We start from the raw sequence: 26425 nt of genomic DNA on the forward strand, positions 1-26425 counted from the left end.
TTAAAGCTCCTAACAGCTTCATTTAGTTTCTATTATTTTACTGCTTAAGTTCAGCTTTTTTAACGACTCACGGTTAATGCGGGTATTTAAAATGTCAAAAGCTCATTACATTTCTATTATAATAAGGACCAAATGCGAGTTTACCGAAAATAGTCATTTTTCCCTTTGTTCTCCAGCTTTACATTTCTTTAACAGAGTAGACAAGATCAAATAACTAGACAGTAAAACACTGACCAATGTTACATCTTGAACCTGTGAGAATTATAATTCAAAGTGAGTCTGGCCCCTGGGGGCAGCTGTAAATTTGTGACTTTTTTTTTAAAAATCACTGACACCTTGTGACTATTTTTTTTTTAAATCAAGAAATGGCACTAAAAAAATATTTTTTTCTTTGACGCCTCCAATTTTGGTAAGCAGATATACTCCGAGGCTCCAAACATGTAAACAATTCACCCTGTACTATGAAAAAGCAAAGTCCTGTGACAGCAATACTAACAAAGTGCAGCTTCTCCCAAGAAGAGAGGTTAGGGATTAAGATGTGAAGTGCTGCATCCCTGAAGTCAGTTCAGTTTTACCCAAGGGCTCTGCGGGTCAGGAATACCAACAGCCAGACTCAGCTGCTGTCGCTGTCACATTGTCCCAGGATCTGAGGGAGATGAAAATAGTTTTTTTCCCAACTTAGGTTTCACTATGTAGGAAAAAACAAAACAACCCCCTCGCCCCAAACAATAAATATAGTCACTTCAGTCTTCAGAGTTCAAGTAATAAATGGTCTCATAATTCAGACACACTTTGGCCAAGCCAAGTTTAGCTTTATCACATTAAAAAAATTCACGTATAAAATAAGTATCCATTCAAAATATACATCACTTCTTAAGAAAGGCATGCAGGCCCTTTATTAATTATAAAAATAATTAAATTTAGTGACAAGGAAATGTTAAAACTACCTGAAATTCAGAAGATGCAATGTTAATTATTGTGTGGAACATTATCATTACATACAGCTGCTCTAAAGAGATATTGTTTTTACTGTGGAGACCAGAGGTATTCAGCAGAGATCGCCTGATTCATATTATCAAGAGGGTCCTATAAAGTGCTCCATCTCCCCTGCTTGGCACTCCAAAAGACCCTCATGACCCCATGCCCCATCCTTTCTAAGAAGTGCATCAGCCAGCCATTCTAGAATTTTAGGTAAACTTCAGATACCTTTCCTCTATAAGATTAAAAAATCTTTTACTGGTTTAGATATCCACTCCTCCTACTGGTCTAGATTGCTTCAAAGTATTAAATCAAGCTGTAATTAAATTTTTTTACATTTAATTTTAGACCTTAAATTTCTATATCATTAAGATACCAATGTTTTAATGAAAGTAGAAAATAGAGTATAATTCAGTATCACCTATTTGTCTCAAATACAAGTACAAACAGTTGTTAAGTAGGTAAACAGGAATGACAATAACAAAAATAGAACTTGTGTATTTGTCCAATTCTAAATTCAAGGTGTATGGCAAATTGAATGTTCAATCTTAGCAACTGTTACATCATCAGTTTAACACTTAAACACTGAAGGAGGCATTTCTCTATAGTCACATAGACTTCCTGTTAAGTATATAGCTGTTGATTTGCAAACAGTTTTCCCTTCACGTTTGGTATCTAACCACTGAATATGTATATGTAGAATTAGTCTATGTGACCCTACGTTCCTCTCTTCAAAAGGATCAGTAACGCATTTGGTCAATAGTCTGAAAGGTGAATTGTAAATCATCGTAGTGTATAATCTTGATAATATGAAAAGAGTCCAAAATACTTTTAAAATGTTAACATTAGAAAAAACACTATAATCGTCATAAGTTCTATTTCCTGAAAATTCAGTTGAGGTAACCTCTGCAAGTCACAGCTCCACATTTGCACACAGTTCTGGCCCTCTTTTTGGCTGGGCTGTGGTCAATAGAATCTGAAGATACATCTCCAGAACCTGGATATATAGAAAAAGAAATACAGGAGAAAGAGTCAAGACAATTCATAAAGAGTTTCAAATTTTGTATCAGTTACAAGTAAGTGTGAATATTCAGAGACAAATCATTATGAAATGTCATGAAAGGATGGTGTAGGCTAGTCAGAGGTAAAGTGTTTGTTATTACCCGATATTTATGAGGATGGATTTGTGAAATGATGAAACTTACTCGTAAAATTCAATATACAAGCATTCATTTCATAAATTTCTTAAGAGCCACAAAGCAAGGTCAAATAGTAACAATATGTAAAGGGCATCATACTTAGAAAAACAGTATGTGTTTTCTTTCCTAAGCAAAGAAAACAGTAAAGCACATAAAATTAAGTGTTCACAGGAAAGCAAAGAGAATTCAATGTTCTTTTTAAAAGCCAGATTCAAGTAGAAATGGAATAAGCTCATATATGATTTACATCATATTTTCAATCTTTTGAATATACATCTTAGTAAACATTCAGAAATGTAAGGCTGAAAATTTTTTTAATTCAAGTAATATTGAAAAAATCTTATAATAAATAAGCTTCTATGTGGAAGTTCTGAAAAAAGCAGGCAGCAATGTGATATAAAGAAATAGCATTACTCAGCCCCCAAGGTCAGGCAGACCTGGATTCTAGCATTAGCTCTACCAGATTAGCTTTGTGCCCTTGATTGAAAAGACAAACTCTTATAGCCTTTTTTGCCCCTTTCTATTTAGTTAGTATTTAGTTTGGTTCAGATGTTCTAAAGTCTTCTATTCTAATTAGATTTTTCACACTGAAGTTCCATCAAAGAAACTATTTGAAAATCATACCTTTCATTTGATAATCAAAAGTGAGCTCTTCTCCAGCATTGATAGTTCTCGTGGAAAATAATGCTATTCGGGGAAGACGGGTATCGAGGTTATCAATGAAAACATTGAACACCTGAAGGTTTGGGTCACACTAAAAAGGAACATGAGATCCCACTTAAGTAAAAATGACATGAATAAGCTCATGAAATCAATGAATAAGACATGAAATCATTAATTTCCCAAAGTATTAGTGTTAAATTCTATGAGAAATTAAGTGGCTTACTGTTTAGAGGGTTTTGAGGCATGCACACTGAAAAAGTGTTCCCTTACAGAAAATTTCAGACATAAACCTAGAGAAAGTAAGTTCACATACATCCACTATGCAGCTTCAAGGACTCAACATTTTTGTCATTCTAGTTTCATCTAATCCCAACTTCTTAATTGTTTCTGGAGAATTTTAATGCAAGTATTAGATAATATCATTTCACCTGTAAATATTTTAGTAAGGCATCTATATATTTTCTGCTTGTTTCTAAAATTTTTAATATTTTTGGAGAATGTTTGACAGCAGTAACTAAAATCATGGGAAGTAAAACTGCAGATAAACAGGGACTACTGTATCAAAAGTTTATTGAAAAGCCTAGAAACAGTCAAAAAAGGCCCACACAGAACATCTAGAAATAGATTATTAAAAGTAAAAGATGCTCTAGTAAGGCTTAAAGAACTGCAAGTAATTGTTATTAAAAAATCAAATCATGCAATTTCATATTGCATGGAGTTTCATTTCTTAAAATTTTTGATTGGAATTATTCATCATTTTGAGAACTCTACACTAAATTCTATAATATGCAAGAAAGATCCAGTGAATCATACTAAGAAATAAAAATGACTGTTTAATTATCCTTGAATAGAGTAACTATTTTGAAAGCATTTTATCATTAAGAAAAAATTAAATGTTTAAGTAAACCAGAAAACTAAAATGTCAGAAAGTCTCTGATATTTCATTACTCATCATAAACTAGTTTCTTGGTATAAAACCCAATAAAAGATTATCATGGGCTACCTTCCTTCTATGGCCAACTATAAGACTTACTCTGTGAGATACATTTTCCTTATATCTATAAAATGGAGACAATGCCAATCTCACAAGCCTAAAACTTTGTTATCCATCGAGCACTAAATAGGTGTCTAATAACTCCTAACCTCCCTTATAGTTTTTATAGAGTGTAGTTTTTTAGAGTGTAAGTTTCTGAAGTTAAAGTTCTAACTGTATTCTAAATTTGTTTCAAATAGAAATTAAGAATACTAATCCATAATTTGGAAAAGTAGCCCTAAATACTTCAGTACTCTAGAAATCCTAAAATTTTATAAAAATGTTAACATGTTTACATTTTAAGAGAACACAGCAGTCTTTCTTTAGTCATGCATCCTGAATTTAGCTGTGTTAACTTCTGTAACTTATAAAGCTTTGTTAATTCTTCAACATTTTACCTCTTAACTCCTCTGGTGATTAATTTCCTTCTCTATATGAGGATAATACCTATCTTATAAAGTTGTTGGAAAGTTTAAATGAAGTAATACATGTAAAGATTCTTAAAATGGATAGTATTTGGTATGCACCTTGATGAATTTTCCTAAAAGAGCAGTAATACCAGGAATTAACAGAAAAGGCCCTTGTATAAAAATACTTTGGAAATAATGAAAAAGTATATAATTATCCCTCAAGTACAGAAAATCTTTTAAAACAGTACTAATTGTCCTGTCTGTAGTAAGTGGTCCTAGTCCTGTCTATAATAAGTATCTCTTACACTGTGATTCACAAAATGAGACACATTTCCGTATCGAGCTGCATCCACTGTGAATTCATCAGATTCATAGTCCAGATCAAAGAGATACGTGATTCCTTTGTTGTCATATAACTGGCCACGTCTCTCGGCTTCCTCACTGGTGATCACCTAAAAAGAAAAAACTGTATTATATAGCTGTTGCTGAACTGAAGAAACATTCATCCATAAATCTATTAATATATTAATGGCCTTCAAGTACATAAAAAGAAATAAAAGTGCCATCAAAATAAACATTTACCATAAACTATTCTAGAAAAACTAGATGAAAAGAGGTGGGGAAACAAGAGGAGAAAATGAGGGTGCCAAGTATGACTACTTAAATGAGAATTAGGACAACCCAACAATTATCAAGCTGAAATAGTATACTACTTTGGTTCTAATTTATTGATATGTTCACTATGTCAATACAGGAGCTACACGATAGCTCTCTGTAGAACACACCAGAATGTAAAGAACTAAGTTTACAAGTAAGTATCTGTGCTCTAAAGCATAATTTTCCTATAATTAATCTGTGTGTAGTTACAAACGGAAATTAGTTGCAAATACAGGAGAGAAGGTATGTTAAATCCACAGTTAACTGTATGGCAAGTTTAGTTTTGTAGAACAGGTGGTTTTCATGAAATTCTGCAACTCACGATCATCATCTATACAGTTCCGCTCTGAAGAACACAGCTTCACCACATGCTCAGATTAAGAAACCAAAAATGTCTCAAGTGATTCATGGTGGCAACCAAATTCAGCTGCATTTATTAAACTCAAAAAGAGAATGATTTGATTATACGAGATCCAGTCTCCTGAATAGTGATTTATAATAATCTGCCACTGTCTAAAAATTTAAGGATCAAAATAGGGATGCAATTTAACCTGAGAATTCTGGGTGAATGCAGATACTTAAAGGTGATCCAATTCCAAACAACTTCTAAAATACTGAGTTGACAACCCCAGATATGCAGTCACACTTGTATTTTTCTAGCCACAGCCTCTCCCACCATTCAGTATGGGGAAGAATGGTGCAGGGGTCAAGATTCTAGAGCCTTGGTTTTGAATCTTGGTTCTTTGTTACTATTAAGTGACCCCGGATGAGTTGCTTATTTTTCTCTGTGCCTCAGTTTCCTCCTGTGTAATAACGGAGAGAATGCTACCATGTCATAGAGTTGTTGACAGAATTCATAAGTTAAAACACAAGGTGCTTAGAATAGTATGCGGTAAATACTATCTTCTGTAGATCTACACTGCATATATAAAAACAAATTTGCTTAGTATTTGGTAATTTAGAGAACAGTCTTTGTAGCTGAGTTACAAAGGATTTGGACGTTCCTTGCTGGCGGGTGCAATACATGTTTTTATGTGTATTTTACAGTGCTTGCTCATAAAACATCCATTTACTCTACAGTCTTTCCTACTGATACAAAACTGAGTTTTGCCAACTACACATAATCATATTTGGTCAAATGGATGAAGTGAATTACAATTTAACAGTTTCCGGAGCCCAGCCTGGTACTCTGTGATGACCTAGAGGGGTGGGATGTGGGGAGGGAACCGCAAGAGGGAGGGGGTAGGGATACATATATATATGACGGATTTGCGTTGTTGTACAGCAGAAACCAACACAACATGGTAAAGCAATTTTCCTCCAATTAAAAAGTAACCATCCCTCTGCCCCCAAAGTTTCCAAGTCAGGATGTTTTTAGATCTGATTTTCAAAATTGTCTTAGGACTCTTGTGTAAAATAGCTGTCATAGTTTCAAATTTACAAATGCCAGTTCAGTGACTATGACTGGGTGTTTGTTGAAAGATGACTACTACATTTGTCATTATATATAATTTTTTGATTCATATTCAAGTTTATATTTTTAATGATGCCAGTGAACCCTTCTTTCAAACCTGAAATTTGTACATATAGGCAACGATAATATCAAAACATATCAAATGTTTGTCACGGAGGTTAAAAAGGCAACTTTTCAAAAGCATAAACCTTCCTTGTACATTATCTGCTATGAGAGAAGGTGAACGTACCTCTCCAACATATTCCATGACAAAACTCATTCTTTTAATCTTCACAAGGGTTTTTACACCCCAGCCACAGCCATTGCTAGTTCGAAAGATGCAAAGTGAATACTGTGTGCCTTTTTGTACGATCCTGTTGGGACAGTCGGGTCCACATTGACACCTTGAGTTGCACTCGTAAATGGGGGTACCAGGTGGGATTTTAATTTGTTGATTTTTATTATAAGCCAAAAGAACTCCAGCTTCAGCAGGACAACATTTTTCAAAGAAGCAATCTGTGCATGAACAACCAAAGGTAGCTTCATTTACTAAGCTGATTCCAGGAGCTGGTTTGTATTCATTAATGTAGTAGAAGTCTGAAGGGGGCCCCTCTAAGTCCACAGTATTTTCAACAAAAATCATTCCTTTGTGAGTCTTCCTTCTGTTGAGTTCATCCTGCCATCTCTGCAGGGCTATCCTTTGTTTAGCCTTCTTTACAATATATTCAGCAACAGCAGGTTTCAAGGCTCTGTGATTTTCTTTTAGAGTTATTGCTTTGCCTTTCTTTACCTGAGATAAATAATTATGCTTGTCATTAAAGAACTGCTGAAGTAGTAATGGGCACTTGAGATTTTGCAAAGGTTCCCAAGTATTTGTAGAATCTGGCCATCCTTTCCATTTTACAAGATAATATTCCATATCCTTAAAATATAAAAGAAAATGCAAATCAGATTATGACATATCCATTTATTGAAAATAATTTAATATCTTGAAGGGTATTATTATTTTTCTTAATAAAGTTCATAATACACAGTTACAGATTACTAGCAGATAAAATACAAATCATAAAATAAACCTGTTTTTCTTTATATTACATAAAATATGTACAGAAAACTTAGATATAGCATTATGTTTGACCGCAGGCAAAAGAGTCACACCTGGAGAAAGATAAAAGTAATGAAATTCATGAATATGTTACCAGTGATCAAGTTAAACAAAACAGTATTTATCTTTATATGGAAATAAATTGTACCAAAACGAATTTATGACATAGGTCAGTGGCTTGCTTGGCCAGCACAGCTGCAAGCACCACCCTCTAAGACCTGTAATAACCGATTCAATGGACATGAACTTGGGCAAACTCCAGGAGATAGTGAGGGACAGGGAGGCCTGGAGTGCTTCAGTCCATGGGATCACAAAGAGTTGGACACGACTTGGTGACTGAACAAGGTCTATAATTTAATATTTTACACTGGATATGAGGGTAGTTCTTTTTCATTAATGTCCAGGACACACCTCCCTAGATCTTCTAGAGTGAACTGTCTCCGTCATGCCGGGCCGGAGGTCACTACTGAATGTGGCTGGTCCAAACTGAGATGTGCTCTGTGTGTGATAAACACTGCACTTCAAAGACGCAGCACAAAAATAATGTACACTATTAATTTAAAAACATTGATTATACATGGAAATAATATTTGGGGTTAAATTAAATGTATTATTAAAAGAAGTTTCACCTGGTTCTTTCCATTTTGTTTAACACAGTTACGAGAAAATGCTTTTTAAATTACAGTTGTCCTTTGGTACTCACCAGAGGATTGGTTTCAGGACCCCTCTCAGATAATAAAATCCACTATGCTCAAGTCCCAGATTAAAATGGCATAGTATTTGCATACAACCTACTTGTACACTTTAAATCATCTCTGCTACTGCTGCTGCTAAGTCGCTTCAGTCGTGTCCGACTCTGTGCGACCCCATAGACGGCAGCCCACCAGGCTCCCCCGTCCCTGGGATTCTCCAGGCAAGAACACTGGAGTGGGTTGCCATTTCCTTCTCCAAAGAAATCATCTCTAGATCTAATATAATGTGAATGCTATATAAATAGTTGCCAGCGCACGGCAAATCCAAGTTTTGCTTTGCAACTTTCTCTTTTTCAAATATTTTCTCTCTGAGGTTAGTTGCATCCTGTAGTGCAGAACCTGGGGATACAGAGGGCCGAGTGTATACACCTGTAGTTTGCATCATATTTCTATTGAACAGCACAATTCCAGAGACACTTGCCTGTGGCTGGATTAGGTGACAGGCCCTCAAAGCACCAAAGATCAAATATTTTGATTTATCCTTCAGTCTGCTGTTGGCCACCATGGTACCTGAAATCCTGCTTTCTCACCCCAGGAGTCAGGCTGTGTCTTCTTCCCAACGCTATATTACGTTTCTCTTTAGAAACGTAGTCTAGTGTACATGCACGTGTGCTAAGTCGCTTCCACTATGTCCGACTCTGTGCGACCCCATGGACTGTGGCCCGCCAGGCTCCTCTGTCCATGGGATTCTCCAGGCAAGAGTACTGGAGTGGGTTGCCATTTCCTCCTCCAGGGGATCTTCACAACCCAGGGATCGAACCTGGGTCTCTTATATCTATCTGCACTGGCAGGCAGAAGTCTAGTGTACATACTGTACGTAATAAATTATTCAAGTAAAGTCTCAATTTTCTTTGTTCTCTAGAATAGCGAACATATACCTGTGAGTGCTAGGGTAAAATGTCTTCTGAAATATAAAGTAATTAAACTGCATTCTATGGTTTTTAGTTAGCATTTTAATTCATAGATATTGATAAAAAATTAACTGGGATACATTTGATTTCGCCTGGAATTTTAAATAGAGGTTTTATTATAAAATAAGGGTGTCTACTAGTTCTAGTTTATATGACCTGGCAGTTCCAGAAAATGTATTGAGGCACGATGGGGTAAGGAGCATTAAGGCAGCCTTGCAGGAGCTCACCTGGCTAGTCAGGGAGCTTATCTCCATGTTTTACTATATTCTACTCAATACACAATAATGCTTGTTAATGAAAAGAGCTCTACTTCTTTGTGAAATTGGTAAAAATGTTTAGTCAAAAAAAAAAAAGATTAAATTATGGCATGAACATATGCACAAAAACTGTACTTCTATGAAAATATATACTATGATTCCAGGGAAGAAAAAGCCTAGACATATATTGAAGTGTTCGTCAAACTGGCTCACTAAAACATAACATGGGTTTCTCCCTCCTGTCAGGTGACTACAATTTGCAACTGTTGTTAGCAGATATAGGCTCAATAACAATGAGGACGGTTTGGCACCGTGTAACATTACCTATTCCCCTTAATTATAAATAAAAGTTACTTTTTTCTGATTCCAAAATAAAACAGTGCAACCCTGGTCCTCTTTTTTTTTCCTACCATAGCCCTGAGTTATACACCAAAAGTTGCCAGCAAACAATGAAAGAAACACTAAAAACACTAAGCCACTGAAGTCCGCTTTCAAAAGAATATATTGTTCAATGATGAGTCATTTGCATTTTTAGTGATTATTTTGTATGTTAATTACATTGTATCTACTTAACTTACAGGATGGTAAAGGTGCTTCTAAAGTATGAGTGCAATGTAAATATAAGTAACATTTTATTTCTACTCTGTAGATTTCTTTCATTTTATAAGAATGAAAATTTTACTTTTTATATATCTGTCTCATTTTACTTTTTATATAAAAAATTTTCCTTTTTAAAAAATAAGATAATTTTATACAGAAATCAGTTTGACTTAAATGCAATGACTTCAATACCCTAAACTCTCAAATAAAAGTCAAAAATTTCTTAAGTCTCACAGGATGTCAATTATCTTATTCAGACATGCAGTCAACTCTTGATTACCTATAAAAATGGAATGGAGTCATAAAAATGATCCATTAATCACTCCTGTATAATTTGGAATGCATCACATGAAATTTTTTCTTCAAGACATTTTCCCCCACTATGTTTGGCTTAGGTTAAATTCATTCAAATATTTTAGTGTCTATAATGAGCATATGGAAGTTCAGTCACTAGGGGGCGGGATGAGATGTAAGATAATATTAGCCTTTAAGTGTAAAATCTCATTGGGAAAGGAAGGCAGTAGTATGTAAAATAAAGAGCAATGCGAGGTGGTACAACTTTAAAGGCCAAAAAAAGTAAGACAATAAATACCACTAAAACATAAAGAAGGAAATCAATATAGGTCAATGAGAAAAAGGCACAGGAAGCAGAACAAACTACGCTGTGAAAGACTGATAGCGTTTGTTGGGCAGGGCACAGGGCAGGCAGGATGAGAAACACAAGCGAAGCTTGGAGCTAAGATTTGCATGAAGTATCCAGAAAACAGTGAAGAGACAGATTTAGCTAGCTTTGAGGTTGAGAACACTGAAGCGAGAGATTAAACTGCAACAGCAAGGGAAGAGCAAATTTGGGATAGCCTTGAACACCTGACTGAGGCATCAGAGCTTTATTGTAGGCTAATGGTTTTAACAACACTTAGAAACCACGGTGTTTCTGTAGGAAGTGTCATTCAAAATAAATACATTTAATTTTATCTTGTCTATTAGAACATTTTACCAATCTTCCAACTGTCAAGCCAATTCAGTCCTCATCTGACCATTCCTTAGGCTTTGATATCATAGTTCTCTCTCCATTTTTGTTCCTTCTCTGCCTTCTTTGCTGAGATCTCTGCTCATCACTTAAAACAATGTAGTCACTCAGGATTCTGTCCTTGGTCCCTTTTCACACTAAACAAGTGTTTGTCTCTTTTGAGAATCTCCAGAGAGCTACAGACTTTCCCCTATCAAAAGTTACATGTATGATACAATGGGTAATTTCAGGATATTTGGATTCTAGTCTAAGAATTCTTCCTCTAAACGTTCTCTCTGGGCAACCTCATTACTCCAATGGTTTTAACTGTATGCTGACACTCCCAGAATTTGAGCTGCAACCCCATGGAGTCACTGACCTACTAGATGTCCCGTAGGTTCTTCATCTACCCACAGGGAACTCACCACTGCTGTTCCTAAGCAGTTCCCCTCTGTATTCTCCTCAAAGCAGCCTTACCCTCCTCTACCTGGTCACACAAGCTGCAAATCAGGAGGTCAATCTCATGTCTTTCTTCCCTTCAATCCCCCATCAGCAAGCTTCCTTAGATCCTTTCACCCATCTCTATTAACATAATGCTATTTACTTCAAGCCTTCAGTCTTGCCCAGATTATGGCACTGATCTCCTACTGTTTTCCCTGCCTCCAGACTAACAACAATCCATCTATCCTTCTCTACTGTGTAGATTTTTAATAAAAACAAAAAGCACCCCCCCACCACAGTACCAGTCATTCTGTTATTTTCTTGCTAAAAAATTTTAATGGCTTCCCCACTGCCTAAAGAATTAACTCAAACTTCCAATTATAACAAAGATTATTCTTGATTGGGTCTTTGATGCTCCCCTGACTCAGTGTTCCAATATGGCCCCATTCACATACCACCCTCTAGCCACACTGAACTGCTGTCTTCCTACCTTTATGTTGCTCTGCTCACAGTTATTTCTAGTTAGAATGTCTGCTTCCATTTGTCTATTGAACACCTATTTCAGTCTCATCTTTTCTGTGCAGAAAAACTCACCCATTTTTAAAACTCAGCTCAAATGTCCTCTCTCCTGTGGAGTCTTCCTTGCCACTCTTGCCCAAGGAGGACTGATTATTGCCAACTTGTGTTCCCATTTCTAATAGAAACTGTTCGGTTAGCCAAAAAGTTCGTTTGGGTTTTCTGTACAATCTGATGGAAGAACCCAAACAAATATTTTGGCCAAATCAATACTGGCCAACTCATTTGCAGGAGGGAAGCAATCTTATTCCTGGTAGCCCTAGCACCAAGCAGAATTCCCCACTATATCCTAGGCACTTACTAAACATTTCTGAATGTGTAACAAAAACTGTGACTACCAATATGTACGCAATATTAAAAAATCACAATAGTAACCATATGAATCCTTAAAAGAAATACAAGCTGTTCAATTTAACCTGAAGATAACAATTCATGGTGTTTTTTTTTAAATGTCTGTTAGTATCTGTTACCTGTTGCTTGTAGCCCGTAAGAGGTAGCAAGCACAAACTCTTTAAAATGCATATATGTGGGAGCACAAAAAAGAAAAACAATTAAAATCTACCTCTCATTAGCTAATTTTCCCCTGCAAGTTTTGAGATCATAATATTCAATATTAATGGTAGAAGAGCTGCTGCTGCTAAGTCGCTTCAGTCGTATCCGACTCTGTGGGACCCCACAGACGGCAGCCCACCAGGCTCCCCCGTCCCTGGGATTCTCCAGGCAAGAACACTGGAGTGGGTTGCCATTTCCTTCTCCAATGCATGAAAGTGAAAAGTGAAAGTGAAGTCGCTCAGTCATGTCCGACTCTTAGTGACCCCATGGACTGCAGCCCACCAGGCTCCTCTATCCATGGGATTTTCCAGGCAAGAACACTGGAGTGGGGTGCCACTGGTACAAGAGCATGAATCTGAATATGAAAATCACACTGTTACATGGGAACACAGTTTGAGAATTATTCTGGTCAATGGAAAGTCACTGGATTTTCGCACCACTAATTGAGAAAGTATACATATTGTGAGGATTGGGTTAGAGGCCCAAAACTGACACAAATGAACAACATGACCCTGGAAAAGTCCTTCTTGGAGTTCTGTTTTCCTGACCTCTACAATTTGGGTTTTAGTCTAATGATTTCTATTATTCCATTTCTTAACAAACCACCCTAATTGCAGTTGTCTTTAAGGAATATGACTATGGTGAAATGTGGATATTTTGTTAATATGTGTCATTCAGTCTAGTGCTAGTCCTAGAGACAGAGAATGACCTGGAAACTTTAAGAAGTCAAACCTTTAGGTAATATTTCTTTAATATTTGATTCCTAAGGACTTCTTCACTGATGAGCTGAGTTTGTCAATAAAGAGCACCCAGTTTTGTCACAAATTTTTCTGCATGAAGGGGCAACAATGGCAAACATGTGGCATTAAAAAAAAAAAAAAATCACATAGCACCGAGACTCCAGTTCACATCCTTTGAGTTCCACTGGACCCCAACAGGAGCCCATCATGGTAACCGTCCCGTTGTTCCCCCAGTTGGTATTCCTTCCCCGTCCTGAGTTGGCTATTCCAGACCTTCACCATTTTCTTCCGGGTCCCTATCCCCCGCCTCCCCCTATTATTTTCGGGAGCACATAGCCCTGACTTTCGACTTTCCATCCTTCCATGGACATGGAACTAGAGACGAAGGGGACCAAGGATACGGCAGGAGAGATGCCCTTCCTCCATCAATTCCTTCCCTCTCCTGTCTCTTCAGTTTCTTGCTCTCTCCTGATTTTCACTAGCATCTGACTCTCCCCTAATTTTTTAAAAGCAAAATTAAACTAAACCTCCTTTGAGATATAAATGCTTGAATAAAGAAGGGACCTCTAAAAGATATGATAAATTACTAAAAGTGTAGAGATCAGAGACTAAGGTCAAGGAATGGAAGATTTTTTTTCAGTATAAAATGCTTTATAACATTCAATTTTAAAATTCACATTATCTAGTCAGATTTTTTTTAAATTAAATTATCAATACTCTTAGACCCTACACATCCATATTTGAAAGTGAGAGTTCTTGAAGAGTTGCCCACGCTACTTGACCTTACTTTCTCATTTCCAACTTATTCTTTAATTCATTCTATTTTGGCTTCTTCTATCCAAACCACAGAAATGCTCTCAGGACATCAGTGTCCACTACTCAGTCCAGAGGGTAACGTTTTACTTCTGCTTTGACCCCGCTGGTCATCACTCTGTCTTGCTGACAAGAACTGCTCCTCAGGCTTCCGTGGTTTACTCTTCTGATTCTCCTACCTTTCTTGCCAGGTTGTGCCTGTCCTTGGACAGTTCTTCCCTGTGAGTACCCCTTCCTGTTCCTCGATCTTGGCTCATCTCCCATTTTTTTTGCGTGGATTACTGTAATGGGCCTCTTATCCTTTCAATCCACTCATGGTGCAACAGCCCCCTTCCTGACCCCTCTCTCCCATGTTACTCCCCTGATCAGAACTTAGAGTCAAAAATTCCTCTCTCTGCCTACAAGAAGTGGCACTTTCTGGGCCCTGCCCTATCCTTCCAGCCGCATTTCAATCCTTCTGGCTTATTATGTTCCATCCGTACTTCAAAGTCTTTGCAGGAGTCAGGCTCTCTTCTGACTCAAGACCTTTCCCCATTATCTCTACACCCTTTAGTACTAAGTCTGAAATCAGTTCCTCATGGACAACTGCCTACTCTCTCCAGGATGAGTTACCGCCTTCTGTTACACTAGCCTCATCTCAACTATTATTCAGTTCTTGGTACAGTGATAGTTAAGGTTTTTCTACATTCACCAAAAGGCAAACTCCATGACATCAGGGACCATACTTCTGTGTCATTCACCACTGAGATTGCTAGTGCCCAGGGTGTGACATGATAGGTGGTAGAAGACTGGAGAAATATCTGTGGGTTAATGAAGGGGTAAGTGTACCCAGTCCCGGGGCTTCAGTCCCCATTCTTCCACCAATCACTTCAAGGGCCATGGCACCAGTCAGTTCTCACTCTTGATTTAAAGCCACATTTCCAACCACCTGTTTTCTTCAAGTTGGCTTAGAGGGTCAAGAGTCTGCCAGCAATGTGGGACACCTGGGCCTGATCCCGGAGTTGGGAAGATCCCCTGGAGAAGGAAATGACAACCCACTCCAGTACTCTTGCCTGGAAAATCCTGTGGTCAGAGGAGCCTGGTAGGCTACAGTCCATGGGGTTGCAGAGTTGGACACGACTGAGCGACTTCACTTCACTTCACTTCACTTCCAACCACCTACTGGTTCAGCTCACATTTAAATGTTCTCAACCTTCTTCTCCAACCTCAATCTGGCCCCCTATCCTACTCCTCCTTATATTAAGCCTCATCTTCCTGTATTCCTGGGTCTTGGTGAACAGGACTACTACCAACACCACTGCAAGCTTTCCAGTGCTGGATCCCCAGCCAACACCCTGACTGCTAAACCACAGACTGAAATTTTACATCCTTGATAATTAAGCAAATCATCTACTTCTTTTCATCTTGATTGTTAGTACTTTAGTTCAAACACAATCACTTCTCGCCTACATTACAACAGCCTTTCAGAACATGTAAGTTGTACATGTGTCATTTCCCTTCCTGCTAATCCGCTCTCTCCCTCACTGAGAAGAGAAAACCCTCTGAATATAGTGTCACACTTTTTAGAACCAGATGATGCTCTCTGCAGTAGGATGGCTGGAGTTCCTTCACTTGTCTCTCACCATCTCCAAATCCCAGATCCTTCCCCTCCATTCTCTGTGCTAAAGCCTTAAGGAAAGACTCCATTCGTGTTACGAGGTCCCAGCTGGGTGTTATCTTTTCCAGGAAGCCTTCTCTGAGTCAGCCTAGGCCTTCCTCCCATCAATCATGTCAGGATGTCTGTCCTAGTGCTTACTAGTCTATACAGCCTTGGATGGTTTACTCATCAATCTTGTTCACTGGGCTGTGAGTTCCTTAAGGTTCAGGACCATTTCTCATTAATCTTTATGTTCCCATTGCCTAATGTAGCACCTGATACAAAGAAGAATCTCAAATGTTTACTGAGTGAGACTACAGAAAGATGAATCGGCAGACATCAGTCAGTAAATTGGTGCTGTCATTTAAGCATGAAGCTATGAAGACATGGTCCAAAGGTCATTGTGAGGACTGGAGAAACCACTGACATAAAAAACCAATTCATCAACCATGAACTAAATACCCACTGTATACTATGGTTTATAGTAAGACATAGTCTTGGCCCTCAAATCGTTGATAGTTAAGCAGGGAAGGTATGAAACAAAGCCACAAAATGGGAAAAGTTTTAGAATAATGACAAGAACAGTGCTTATCCTGAACATAAAGTAATTTTGCTGAGATGAGCAAGGAAGGAGCCTCTGTGGTTGGTGTAACCTTTCAGCTGAACTTTGCAGGCATGCAGGATTTTGCAAAGGAGAGAAGAAAAACAATGTTTCAGAGAGAAGTGGATGAGAAAAGTCAAAAGGCACCAAGGTGTATGATGTGTTCAGGAATTAGAATATAAGCTCTGTCTGTTGTTAAGCTAAATTCTCAATGCTCAGAAGACTGCTCAGCCCATACTACACATTCAGTAAGCCTTAGCTACATGGAAGAACTTTCTAGAATATCAGTGTGGTTGGGAAGTAGGATATGTTATAGGAGATGAAGCTGGAAAGGGGTTTGGAGGCCCAATGACAGAAAACATCAGTCCAAAAGGACTCAGCTTAGATTGGCAGACACCAGGGAGCCACTGAAAGGGCTAAAGGAAGGTCCTAGTGCAATCAGAAGGTGCAATTAGTTTCTGTGTTTCAGAAACTAATGACTCTGAAGAATATGGTGCTGAACAATCTCTTTTATGAGTTAAATGGGGGGGAATATTTAAGAAAAGGACAGGGTCATAAGATCTCTCACCTGCCCTGACTATAAGACAGAGAGACACAGACAGAAAAGGTAGACATATACTGAAGTAATACTGGCTTACAGACTCAATAACCTGTGTTAGGCAGAAGAAGTGAGGGATATAAGTGGGTTGTCGAGGACATACGTGCGGGAAGCATGCTTATTCCAAAGTAAGAAACCAAAAGGAGAAGGTTGAAGGACAGCAAAAGTTACCCAAACTGAACTGTAAGACTAAGAATTCTGAATAAGAAAAAAGATTGGCAGCTCCTTCAATGTAAGCACAGATTCCTTGGTAATTAACTCTCTATTAAAGTGGATCAGGAATTAACAGCAAACAACAGAGACATATGGTCTCTAAGAGGTAGAGACCATATAATCAGATGACCTATTAGATTTAGAGGGTAGGGAGGAAAGAAGAATTTATAAGGATAGGTCACTGTGAAGATTATAATTCGATGAAGCTAGATAGGGGACACTAGATCAGGATGCAGGTTTGATGGGGAAAATGGGTACAGTTTTGAATATGTTCAGTGTGGTTACCTACAGGGTGCCCAGTTTGAAATGAAGCTCAAAAAGAACACAATGCTTCACAGAGATTTGAGGGTCACTAGTACTCTTGCCTGGAAAATCTCATGGACGGAGGAGCCTGATAGGCTGCAGTCCATGGGGTCGCGAAGAGTCAGACATGACTGAGCGACTTCACTTTCACTTTCCACTTTCATGCACTGGAGAAGGAAATGGCAACCCCCTCCAGTGTTCTTGCCTGGAGAATCCCAGGGAAAGGAGCCTGGTGGGCTGCCGTCTCTGGGGTTCCACAGAGTCGGACACGACTGAAGCGACTTAGCAGCAGCAGCAGCCAAATCAATGTAAGTAGAGACCACCAAGAAGAGGCCGTCCACAGAGCAGATTCCAGGTGAGAAGAGGGCCGAGGAGAGCGCCTTGACAAGTACGTATCGACATTTCAGAGGAAGGACAGGCAAGAGACACCAAAGGAGCTTCAGATAGAACGTTAAGAGAAACTGGTGGTGGAAAGAGTGGAGATTGAGGTGAGAAACAATGACAGCACATGCTGCTCCCACATGACCACCACGGGTCAGTCTGCTAACAGAAATCCTATGAGGTGGTACTGTCCATTCATCTCAGGGAAGAAACCAAAGGAAAGAGAACCAGGTAATATATTGAAGGTCATGCAACTAGTACATGGAAGAGGCGGAATCTCCAGGACAAGAGGTTCAAGGAAGAAAGAGTAGCCAACACGGTAGGATGTTGCAAAGAAGGAGAACAGATCTGAGGTCCTCAAATGTGGCAATCAGGAGGTCACTGATAGGAGCATAAATCAAACTGGAGTGGGTTAAAAAGTAAGACGAGAAACTACAAGCAAGCTACAGCACAAACTTTTTGCAATCTGTGTATCTGATAAGGGACTATCTAGAATATACAAAGAACTAGTACAACTCAGTAAGAAAAAGACAACCCAATTCAAAAAAAATAGGTAGGGACCTCCTTGGTGATACGGTGGTAAAGAATCAGCCTACCAATGAAAGGAACACAGATTCCATCCCTGGTCCAAGAAGACCCTACATACATGGGGCCACTAAGCCCGTGCACCATTAACCCTGAACCTGTGCCCTAGAGCCTGGCTCCGCAACGAGAGAAGCCACCACAGTGAGAAGCCTGTGCACCACAACTAGAGAGTAGCCCCTGCTTACCACAACTAGAGAAAGCCTGCACAGCAACGAAGACTCAGTGCAGCCAAAAATAAATAATAAATTTTAAAAAACTTTAAAAAATAGGTAAAGGATCTGCATAGATAGTTCTCTAAAGAAGATACACAAATGGCTATAAGCACTGGAGCAGATGTTCAGCATCATTAGCCATCAGAGAAATGCAAATCGAAAGAATGAGATGTTCCACACCCAGTAGGACAGCTATAATCAAAGTCAGATAACAGGTATTGGTGAAGATGTGGAGAAATCAAAACCTTCATACACTGGTGGTGGGAATGTAAAATGGTGAGGTCACTTTGGAAAACAGTTTGGCAGTTCCTCAGATGGTTAAACCACACAGGTACCATATGACCCAACAGCTCATCTCCTAGGTATATATCCAAGAGAAATGAAAACATGCCCACACCATGACTTGCACGTGAATGTTCATAACATTATCTATAACAGCCCCCAGAGAGAAACAACCCAAATGTCCATGAAGTAATAAACAGATGAATCAAATGTGCTATGTCCATATAATGACATATTTGGCAATAAAAAAGGTACTGATATCTAGTACAGTATGAATGAACCTTGAAAATATTATGCTAAGTGCAAGAAGCCAATCATAAAGGACCACATACATACTACATGATTCCATGTACATGAAATGTCCAAATAGGGACATCTATTGAGACAGAAAGTAGACTAGTGGTTGCTGAGGGTTAATGGGAAAAAGATCTGGAGAGGTTTGGGGGGTGATGGCTAAGCAGTACGGGGTTTCTTTTTAGGTTAATGAAAATGTGCAACCACTGCTACAACCAATTTTAGAATAATTCTGTGAGTGTGCAAAAAGCTTTGAACTGTACAGCTTCAACTGGTGAATTGTAGGGTATGTGAATCATATGTCAATAAAGCTGTATTTAAAAGTTGATGGGAAATGAGGAAGAAGGAAAAGATAGGAAATGCTTGAGTGGGGATGCAAGATCAAAGAAAGATTAGGGAAAATCTGATTTATCAATTAAGATAAACCAGTGGAAAAATAGCACTTGATTAAAAAAAAGACATCAAAGATTAAGCAAAGTTCTAAAGGGGATGGGCAGGGGAAAAAAAAGAAAAATAGGTGCAACCTCTGAACAAAGATACAGATAACTGGTGTGAAGTAAGTTGAGAGGTCATACTTGAAGGATCCAAAGAGGTAGAAGTCTGCAGCTGAGAGGGTGAGGGACAGAGTAAGAAGTCCAGAAAAGTTATAATTGGGAAAACTGATGACAAGAATGGAAGAAGCAAGAGAAAGATAAAAAGCTTGTCCAGTGGAACTGAGCAGTGTGAGAACAGAAAGAATATATAATGGAGCCAAGAAGTGTGATTATATGACCCCTGCAGCTATACTAGCCAGCCAAGAGTTTAGAAACTGAAATGGCAGAGGACTGGGCTGTCTGCGGGTTGAAGACTACTACCCTGAGTACAGAGAGTGCTGACAGTGTAGGTAAAATTTTGTTGTTTAGTTGCTAGGTAGGTGAAATGCTTCATCACAACATTCCACTGAGTGAGGAAGCCAGTGAGACCAAAAGAAGATGGATGTTTCAAAAGAAGAATTTGATTTAATGGCAGAATCCATATGGAAGATGAAAGAGAAGGAAAACAAGGAAACAGGATTTGATTCATTCATCCAGAAGAACTGACAGATGAACAACCAGAGTTCTTACAGAATAGGTAGGCAATGGAGAAATGAATTACTCAAAAGTATATGGTAAAGTTTAGATTCTAAGAGCTTCTTGAAGAACCCTGTCATTTTCAAGAGAAACAGAAACACAGGGAGGCCCAGGGAAGTTAAATGACTTTTCTGGAATCACAAGGTACTAGACAAAGGCTAGAAATGACTGAACTCCAGGCTGTCCTACTGCACAACAAAACCTCATTGCTATCTGGAGTTTGACAGGACGGCAGGAAATACAAATGGTGATGCTTCTTGAGATTTGGTAACATTAAAATTGGCTTGAATTTCTAGGTTAATCTCAGGTGATAGTGGGGAAATATGATTCAGGAACAAAACGAATGACAGGAGAAGCCAATCTGAGCTAAAACATTTGCTCTGGTAATCCACATGGAGATAATCAAGAGTTGGATGTACAATGACATAAGTACCTTGAAATATTTGAATGTAAGAACATTTTATGCTTCAAAATCCTTTCAATGTTAGTTGGCAAAACAGATGACAGGACATATAAATTTATCATGGCTAAGAACTGTAACCATTAAGAAGAGCTTTGCTTACTTTTAAGGTTATTTTTATGTTACAGAAATATGAAATTCTAAAGGGAGGTCTGATTAGGTCTTTTTTAAGGGTCTAGATATTTGCCTTACCTTTACTACCTTGTAGTCACACAAGTATTCCACCTCATAATTGTTTAGATTCCTTTTGGTGATTCCAATCGATTTACATGTGAGTTTTTCTTTTCTACATAATTCCTGAAGAGTATCAAGTGAAACTAGGCAAGGCACACACCAAGCTACAATAAGAAAATAGAATTCTTTACTAATGAAATAGCTACTCAATTAAAATAAAACAAAACAAAAAAATCTTGATTTCTATATCCCCACCCTTCAACTGGCAATTTTATAAGACTAAAAATTCAAGAAACCATTTACATGTCTAAGAAAATTTAACCACTGAAGAACTATTTTAGTAAATATTTCTTCCTGGATTTTCTCATGTGTGTCTGCCCTACTATATCAATTTCCACTAGGCCACCTGAACAAAATGTTTCATGTCTATAAGCTTTCATAAGATTACACATAGATAGGCTGGGATAGTATTTTTAACTTTTTCATTGTATTCTATATAGAACTGCTGTTTTAGTCAAATGTAGACCTCAAGCACAAAATTATTAGTTAGAGATACATCTTAAATATATTCAAAAATAATCTTACATTGTTAAAAAGTAATTTTCCCTTTCTCTTTGTCCAGCAATAAGAACTGAAATCTAATTCTATAGTTATATACTCGTGACATCATATGATCCACTTTTCCTATTTGAGAAGGTTGTATGAAATTTTAACTTCAATTTTGCCCATGCAGCAATGTAGTTTAGCAAGGTAAATTAACCCAAGGGCTACAATAAAATAATGAAGAGTATATTGAGTTTTGTAATACTCACTTCCTGTATTGTTTTCAAAGCCAAGGATGACAATACAGAGTATTCAATTTACACCACGCCTGAAGAAAATTAGATACTCTCATCATCAACCTTCTAGAAGCCAGTAACAGTGCTGTGGAAGAGTCTACCCTCAAATTCCTGTGAAGAGTATGCCACCACACTGCATTAAAAACAGGTTAACACAGGGTGGTGATCCAGCGGCTAAGACTCCAAGCTCCCAATACAGGGGCCCAGATTCACTCCTGGTCAGGGAACTAGATCCCATACTCTGCATCTAAGACAAAAGATACGGTGTACCTCCAACTAAGACCTGGCGCAGCCAAATTAAGTAAATAAATATATTTTTTTTAAATAGGTTAACACAAACTGACGTTTAGAAACACAGAATAAACTTGGCTTTCCGGCTAGTGCCACGAGAAGCCCCAGAGAGGATCAAGGGTCCTCTGTTCCAGCCCCCGCGAGGCCCCCTAGCTACATGACTTGAGGGAGGTTTCCATCTTTCCGCGTTTCAGCTTCACTGAAAAAAAATGTGAGGGCTGAAGTAAACTGGGAGTAAACCAAACAAAACCCATCAGTAAACGCACGCTTTACTTGGCAGCTCTCCAAGGTAGTTGTGATAACCTTTTGGGTTTGGAGGTAATTTCCCAGGAAGAGAGAAGAGCTGTTCCTAGTATACCCGTTCCTCGCCCTCCCAAACTCACTCAGGGGTCTCATGGTCAGAAAACCTGAAATATGATTTCCAGCCGCCCCACCCCCCAAAAAAGAACTCAGTTCTAGATCAAGAAAGTGAAATGTATTTTCCCCTAAAAAATTTGAGGGGTGGTTTGAGGGTAGGGGAGTAGTGGAAATACAACCCCCCCCTCCCTTATATCCATCCCTTCCATTTAAAAAGCCTCAGGATGTTTTGTGTAGAGTTAACCTCGTTATCCTGATCACCTGGACTTTCTACCCAAGGTGTATGTCTGCTTAGACATTTTCACTTAGTGCAAGTAACAGAAGAATTCAAGACGCAACCCTCCACGGAAATGCTAGTTTTGAGAGTAAGAAAACTTGGAACACACGACACCGCAACCCCCATGGTAACCAATCTGACTGTCTCTAATAACGTAGAAAGAGAATTCATTGGTAAGAGTAAACATTTCATGACCACCACAAAAACTTGACACTAGAAGTTCACACTAACCCCTAGCGGAGGAAAAGTTGGGCGATAATGAGTCCATAATCCATGCGGAGAGGCGCAGTGCTGGAAAACACCTTTCCGTTTCAGAAGGCATTGAAAGTTCCAGTCTTGGAGCGCGCGCACAAACACACGTTCAGTACCGAATTCTTTGGCGACCACAGAAATAGCACGCAAGTTCCCTCCCGGCGGGGATGACGATTCCCGTGAGCCAGGGGCTAACGCCTCCAGTACCCACTTAGTGGGACTTCCTCCAAAGGGGAACCGGTCCTCCCCGTGCGTACGAATCGGGGTACATCCTCACTCATTTCCTTTCTTAGCCTTCACACGTCTCAGCCCCGACCTCTCTCTGTTCCTCCGACACTGAGGTCACACCCACACCACCGGGATCCTACCGCTCCCAGTTCCAAAACCAGCCCGACCGCAAACGTCCCGCTCAAACCATCACAAAGGAGTCGCGCCCCCCTCGTGTCCACGGACCTCGAGGCGCCCAAGGATCCGCCGTAGCCACCCGGATGCCCCCAAACAGCGGTCGGGAGGGGTGGGGTTTCTGGGCCGGCCAGCGGCGGGGGCTGGGCCGCCGGGTCCGTGGGACGGCAGCGGAGGGCGGGGGCCGGGCCTCGCGAGGGCCGGGCGCGGGAAGAGATTGCGGGCAGCGGGCGGGCCGAGCCGCGAGGAGGGTCAGGGGCCGGGGGCAGGGAGGAGCCCTCGGCGCGCGTCTGGGGGCCGCAGTGTCAGCCGCGCGGAAGGCGGTGTCTCGCCGCGTCGAGTTGCGGCCGGCCCGCGCGTTCCGACCCCGCTTCCCGGGCCTCGGGAGTTTGCCCGGCGGACAGGGGACAGTGCGGGGCGCCGCTCTCCAGCCCTCACCTCCTGGCGCCTCGGCCCCGGCCGCCGCCATCTTGAGGAGCTTTCATTCAAACTGGCGCGGTCTGACGGGATAGCTCAGTTGGCCCAACGCCCCGCCCCCGCACAGCCCGCGCGGAACTCGGGAGCCCGGGCGGGGGCCTAGAACCCGCGAGGCGTCCTGACGTCAGCGGCGGCCGTCCCAGCCGCGGCGGCAAGTGCGCCTGCGCCCCAAGTCTTTCGCTGGGATCAAGCGGACGGAGGCGGGGCGAGCAGTCGGAATCTGGGAGCGCTCGCTTAGGTGAGCGGCCACCTGCCCTGGCCTGGTTGGCTGACCGCCTAGTTCAGGGAACGGGCATCAGTCAGGCTTTCCTACAGTAATTATTCTGCCTGGGCGCTGGGTGTGCAATGTGCAGAATTCCAAGCGCAATGTACGTTTTCCCCCCTCATAATTGTTCCTCAGCCACCTTGAGCCCAACAAACCCTTGTTTCCTTCTAGGCTCTGCCTCTAGATCACACGTTCCCAAAATTGGCTATACATGGGGACCCCTTGGAGGTTTTGTTTTTTGTTTCACTCTCGGAGATTCAATAGGAATGGGGTGTAACGGGGACGTTGGAATTTTTAAAGCTCCCCAGGTGATTCTCAGTGTGCAATTTGAAACCACTGGTCTAGATCAGTGCTTCTCACACCTGAAAGGGCATAGGAGTCATCTGGACATCTTGTTAACATGCAGATTCGAATTGGCTGGGGGAGGCGGGGGGCGGGGGGCGGGTGGGCGGTGAGCTGAGCTGAGATCTGGAGTTCTGTTTCTGACTAGCTCCCGGGCTAAGCCCCACGCCTGGGGGTGGCGCCCATCCTTGTAGCCGGGCTGCAGGACGCCCAGGTACTCATACCTGGACCACACAGGTGTCCACTCCCACCCCGTCCTCATCCATCCATCACACCGCATCCATGGTGACTGTTGTAAACAATCTGAAGCAGAATCTTCCAAGAGTAAATCGCAGAAGTTCGGTAGAAAGCCGTTTGACGTCTACCAAGGATTTTTAAAAGCAATTTATGTAAAATACGAAAAGATTTTAAAGCATCCTATGTAAGTTTGCGATGTTGGGAATAAACACAGAACATTAAAGGAATTAATTTGTTTTGATTACATTATGAAATACTGTCAAGCCATTAAAGATGTTTATGAAGCCTTTGGTGTCATGGAGAAGTGTTGAACAAAACTTCCTAAAACATAAAACAAACAAAAGCTATAAAATATACAGTTTCAACTATGTAAGGAAATGTATAGGAAAATAGATATAAAGTCTCAGGGAAGTGGTTTCCTTTTTGACTTCTTGTTTTTACGAATTTTCTATAATGAGCATCTTGTAATGGTTTAGTCGCTAAGTTGTGTCCAACTCTTGTGACCCGATGGACTCTAGCCAGCCAGGCTTCTCTGTCCATAGGGTTTCCCAGGCAAAAATACTGGAGTGGGTTGCTATTTCCTTCTTCAGGGGATCTTCCCAACCCAGGAATCGAACTGGGGTCTCCTGCATTGCAGGTGGACTCTGCAGGCAGACTCCTCCTGCATTGCAGGTGGATTCTACAAGGTTATGACCATCTTATTACCTTGATAATAAGGAATAGAAGGTCCTATCCAACCCTGCTACATGGAGGGCCCTTTGTGATATGGTGGTTCCTGCCCACTTCTCAAGCCTCACTGCTCATTTCCTCCTGTTCTGATTGTAACTTCCTGGAATATCCAATCTCCTGCTCCTTGTCTGCAGGACTTCGGTCAAACCTGTTCTCTCTGCTTAGAAAATGCCAACCCTCCCCCTACCTATGCTAGGATGATTCCTACAGATCCTTTAAGACCTGGATAGCACCTCACCTACTTCCCAGGGCTACCCCCACCCCGCCCCCCCCCACCCTCGTGTACTCTCTGCTTCTGTTTTCAGAGCACCCCTACTCAACAGCATCCAGCCTCACTCAACTGCCTTCTACTTCCCTCTTGGTTTTCCCCCACCTCACTGACCACTCTTCAGTCCTATGTTGGCTCCCTTTCCTCTATCCAGCCTAAATGCTGGGGTTCAAGATTTTGCCTTGAGACATTTCTCTTACGCTCTTTTCCTAAGTGACTGCCTCAATTTCTATGGATTTAAATATCTTTTCTAGTTAAGAGTCTCAACTTTCTGTCTCCAGTCCTGACCTCTATTCTCAATTCCAGACTTGAATATCCACAGTGCCTAGCTGACATATCCATTTAGGTGTTTAAACCAACATATCAAATTGTATATATCCCCTTATTTGCCTGGAGTATGTTCCAAGACTCCCAGTGGATGCCTGAGACCACAGATAGTACTGAACCCTATATATACTATGGTTTTCCCTAAACATACATCTATGATGAAGATTTAATTTACAAATTAGGCACAGCACCATCACTTCATGGCAAATAGATGGCGAAACAGTGGAAACAGTGCCAGACTTTATTTTGAGGGCTCCAAAATCACTGCAGATGGTGACTGTAGCCATGAAATTAAAAGACGCTTACTCCTTGGAGGAAAAGCTATGACAAACCTAGACAGCATGTTAAAAAGCAGAGACCTTACT

The 26425-nt window shown here is 40.3% G+C and overlaps 1 protein-coding gene across 4 annotated transcripts; it reads right to left on the reverse strand.

Annotated features, from left to right (window-relative positions):
- Window positions 1–1300: 1300 nt before the first annotated feature.
- On the reverse strand, window positions 1301–24052 carry SUV39H2 (SUV39H2 histone lysine methyltransferase). Of its 4 annotated transcripts, none has more exons than XM_006066001.3 (6): window positions 23854–24052; window positions 21016–21161; window positions 6644–7315; window positions 4589–4735; window positions 2802–2931; window positions 1301–1975 (listed from the first exon to the last, which is right to left on the reverse strand). In XM_006066001.3, the coding sequence occupies exons 1-6, from the start codon at window positions 23882–23884 to the stop codon at window positions 1869–1871; spliced, it is 1233 nt and encodes a 410-aa protein (XP_006066063.1). In that variant the 5' UTR covers window positions 23885–24052; the 3' UTR covers window positions 1301–1868. The 4 variants fall into 4 exon arrangements, with proteins under 4 accessions (XP_006066063.1, XP_006066067.1, XP_006066064.1 ...); XM_006066005.3 differs by lacking the exon at window positions 23854–24052 and adding an exon at window positions 23467–23832; XM_006066002.3 differs by lacking the exon at window positions 21016–21161 and having other exon boundaries at window positions 23854–24048.
- Between the last annotated feature and the right edge of the window lie 2373 nt (window positions 24053–26425).

This window comes from Bubalus bubalis, chromosome 14, assembly GCF_019923935.1.
Source record: "Bubalus bubalis isolate 160015118507 breed Murrah chromosome 14, NDDB_SH_1, whole genome shotgun sequence".
NCBI lineage: Eukaryota > Metazoa > Chordata > Mammalia > Artiodactyla > Bovidae > Bubalus > Bubalus bubalis.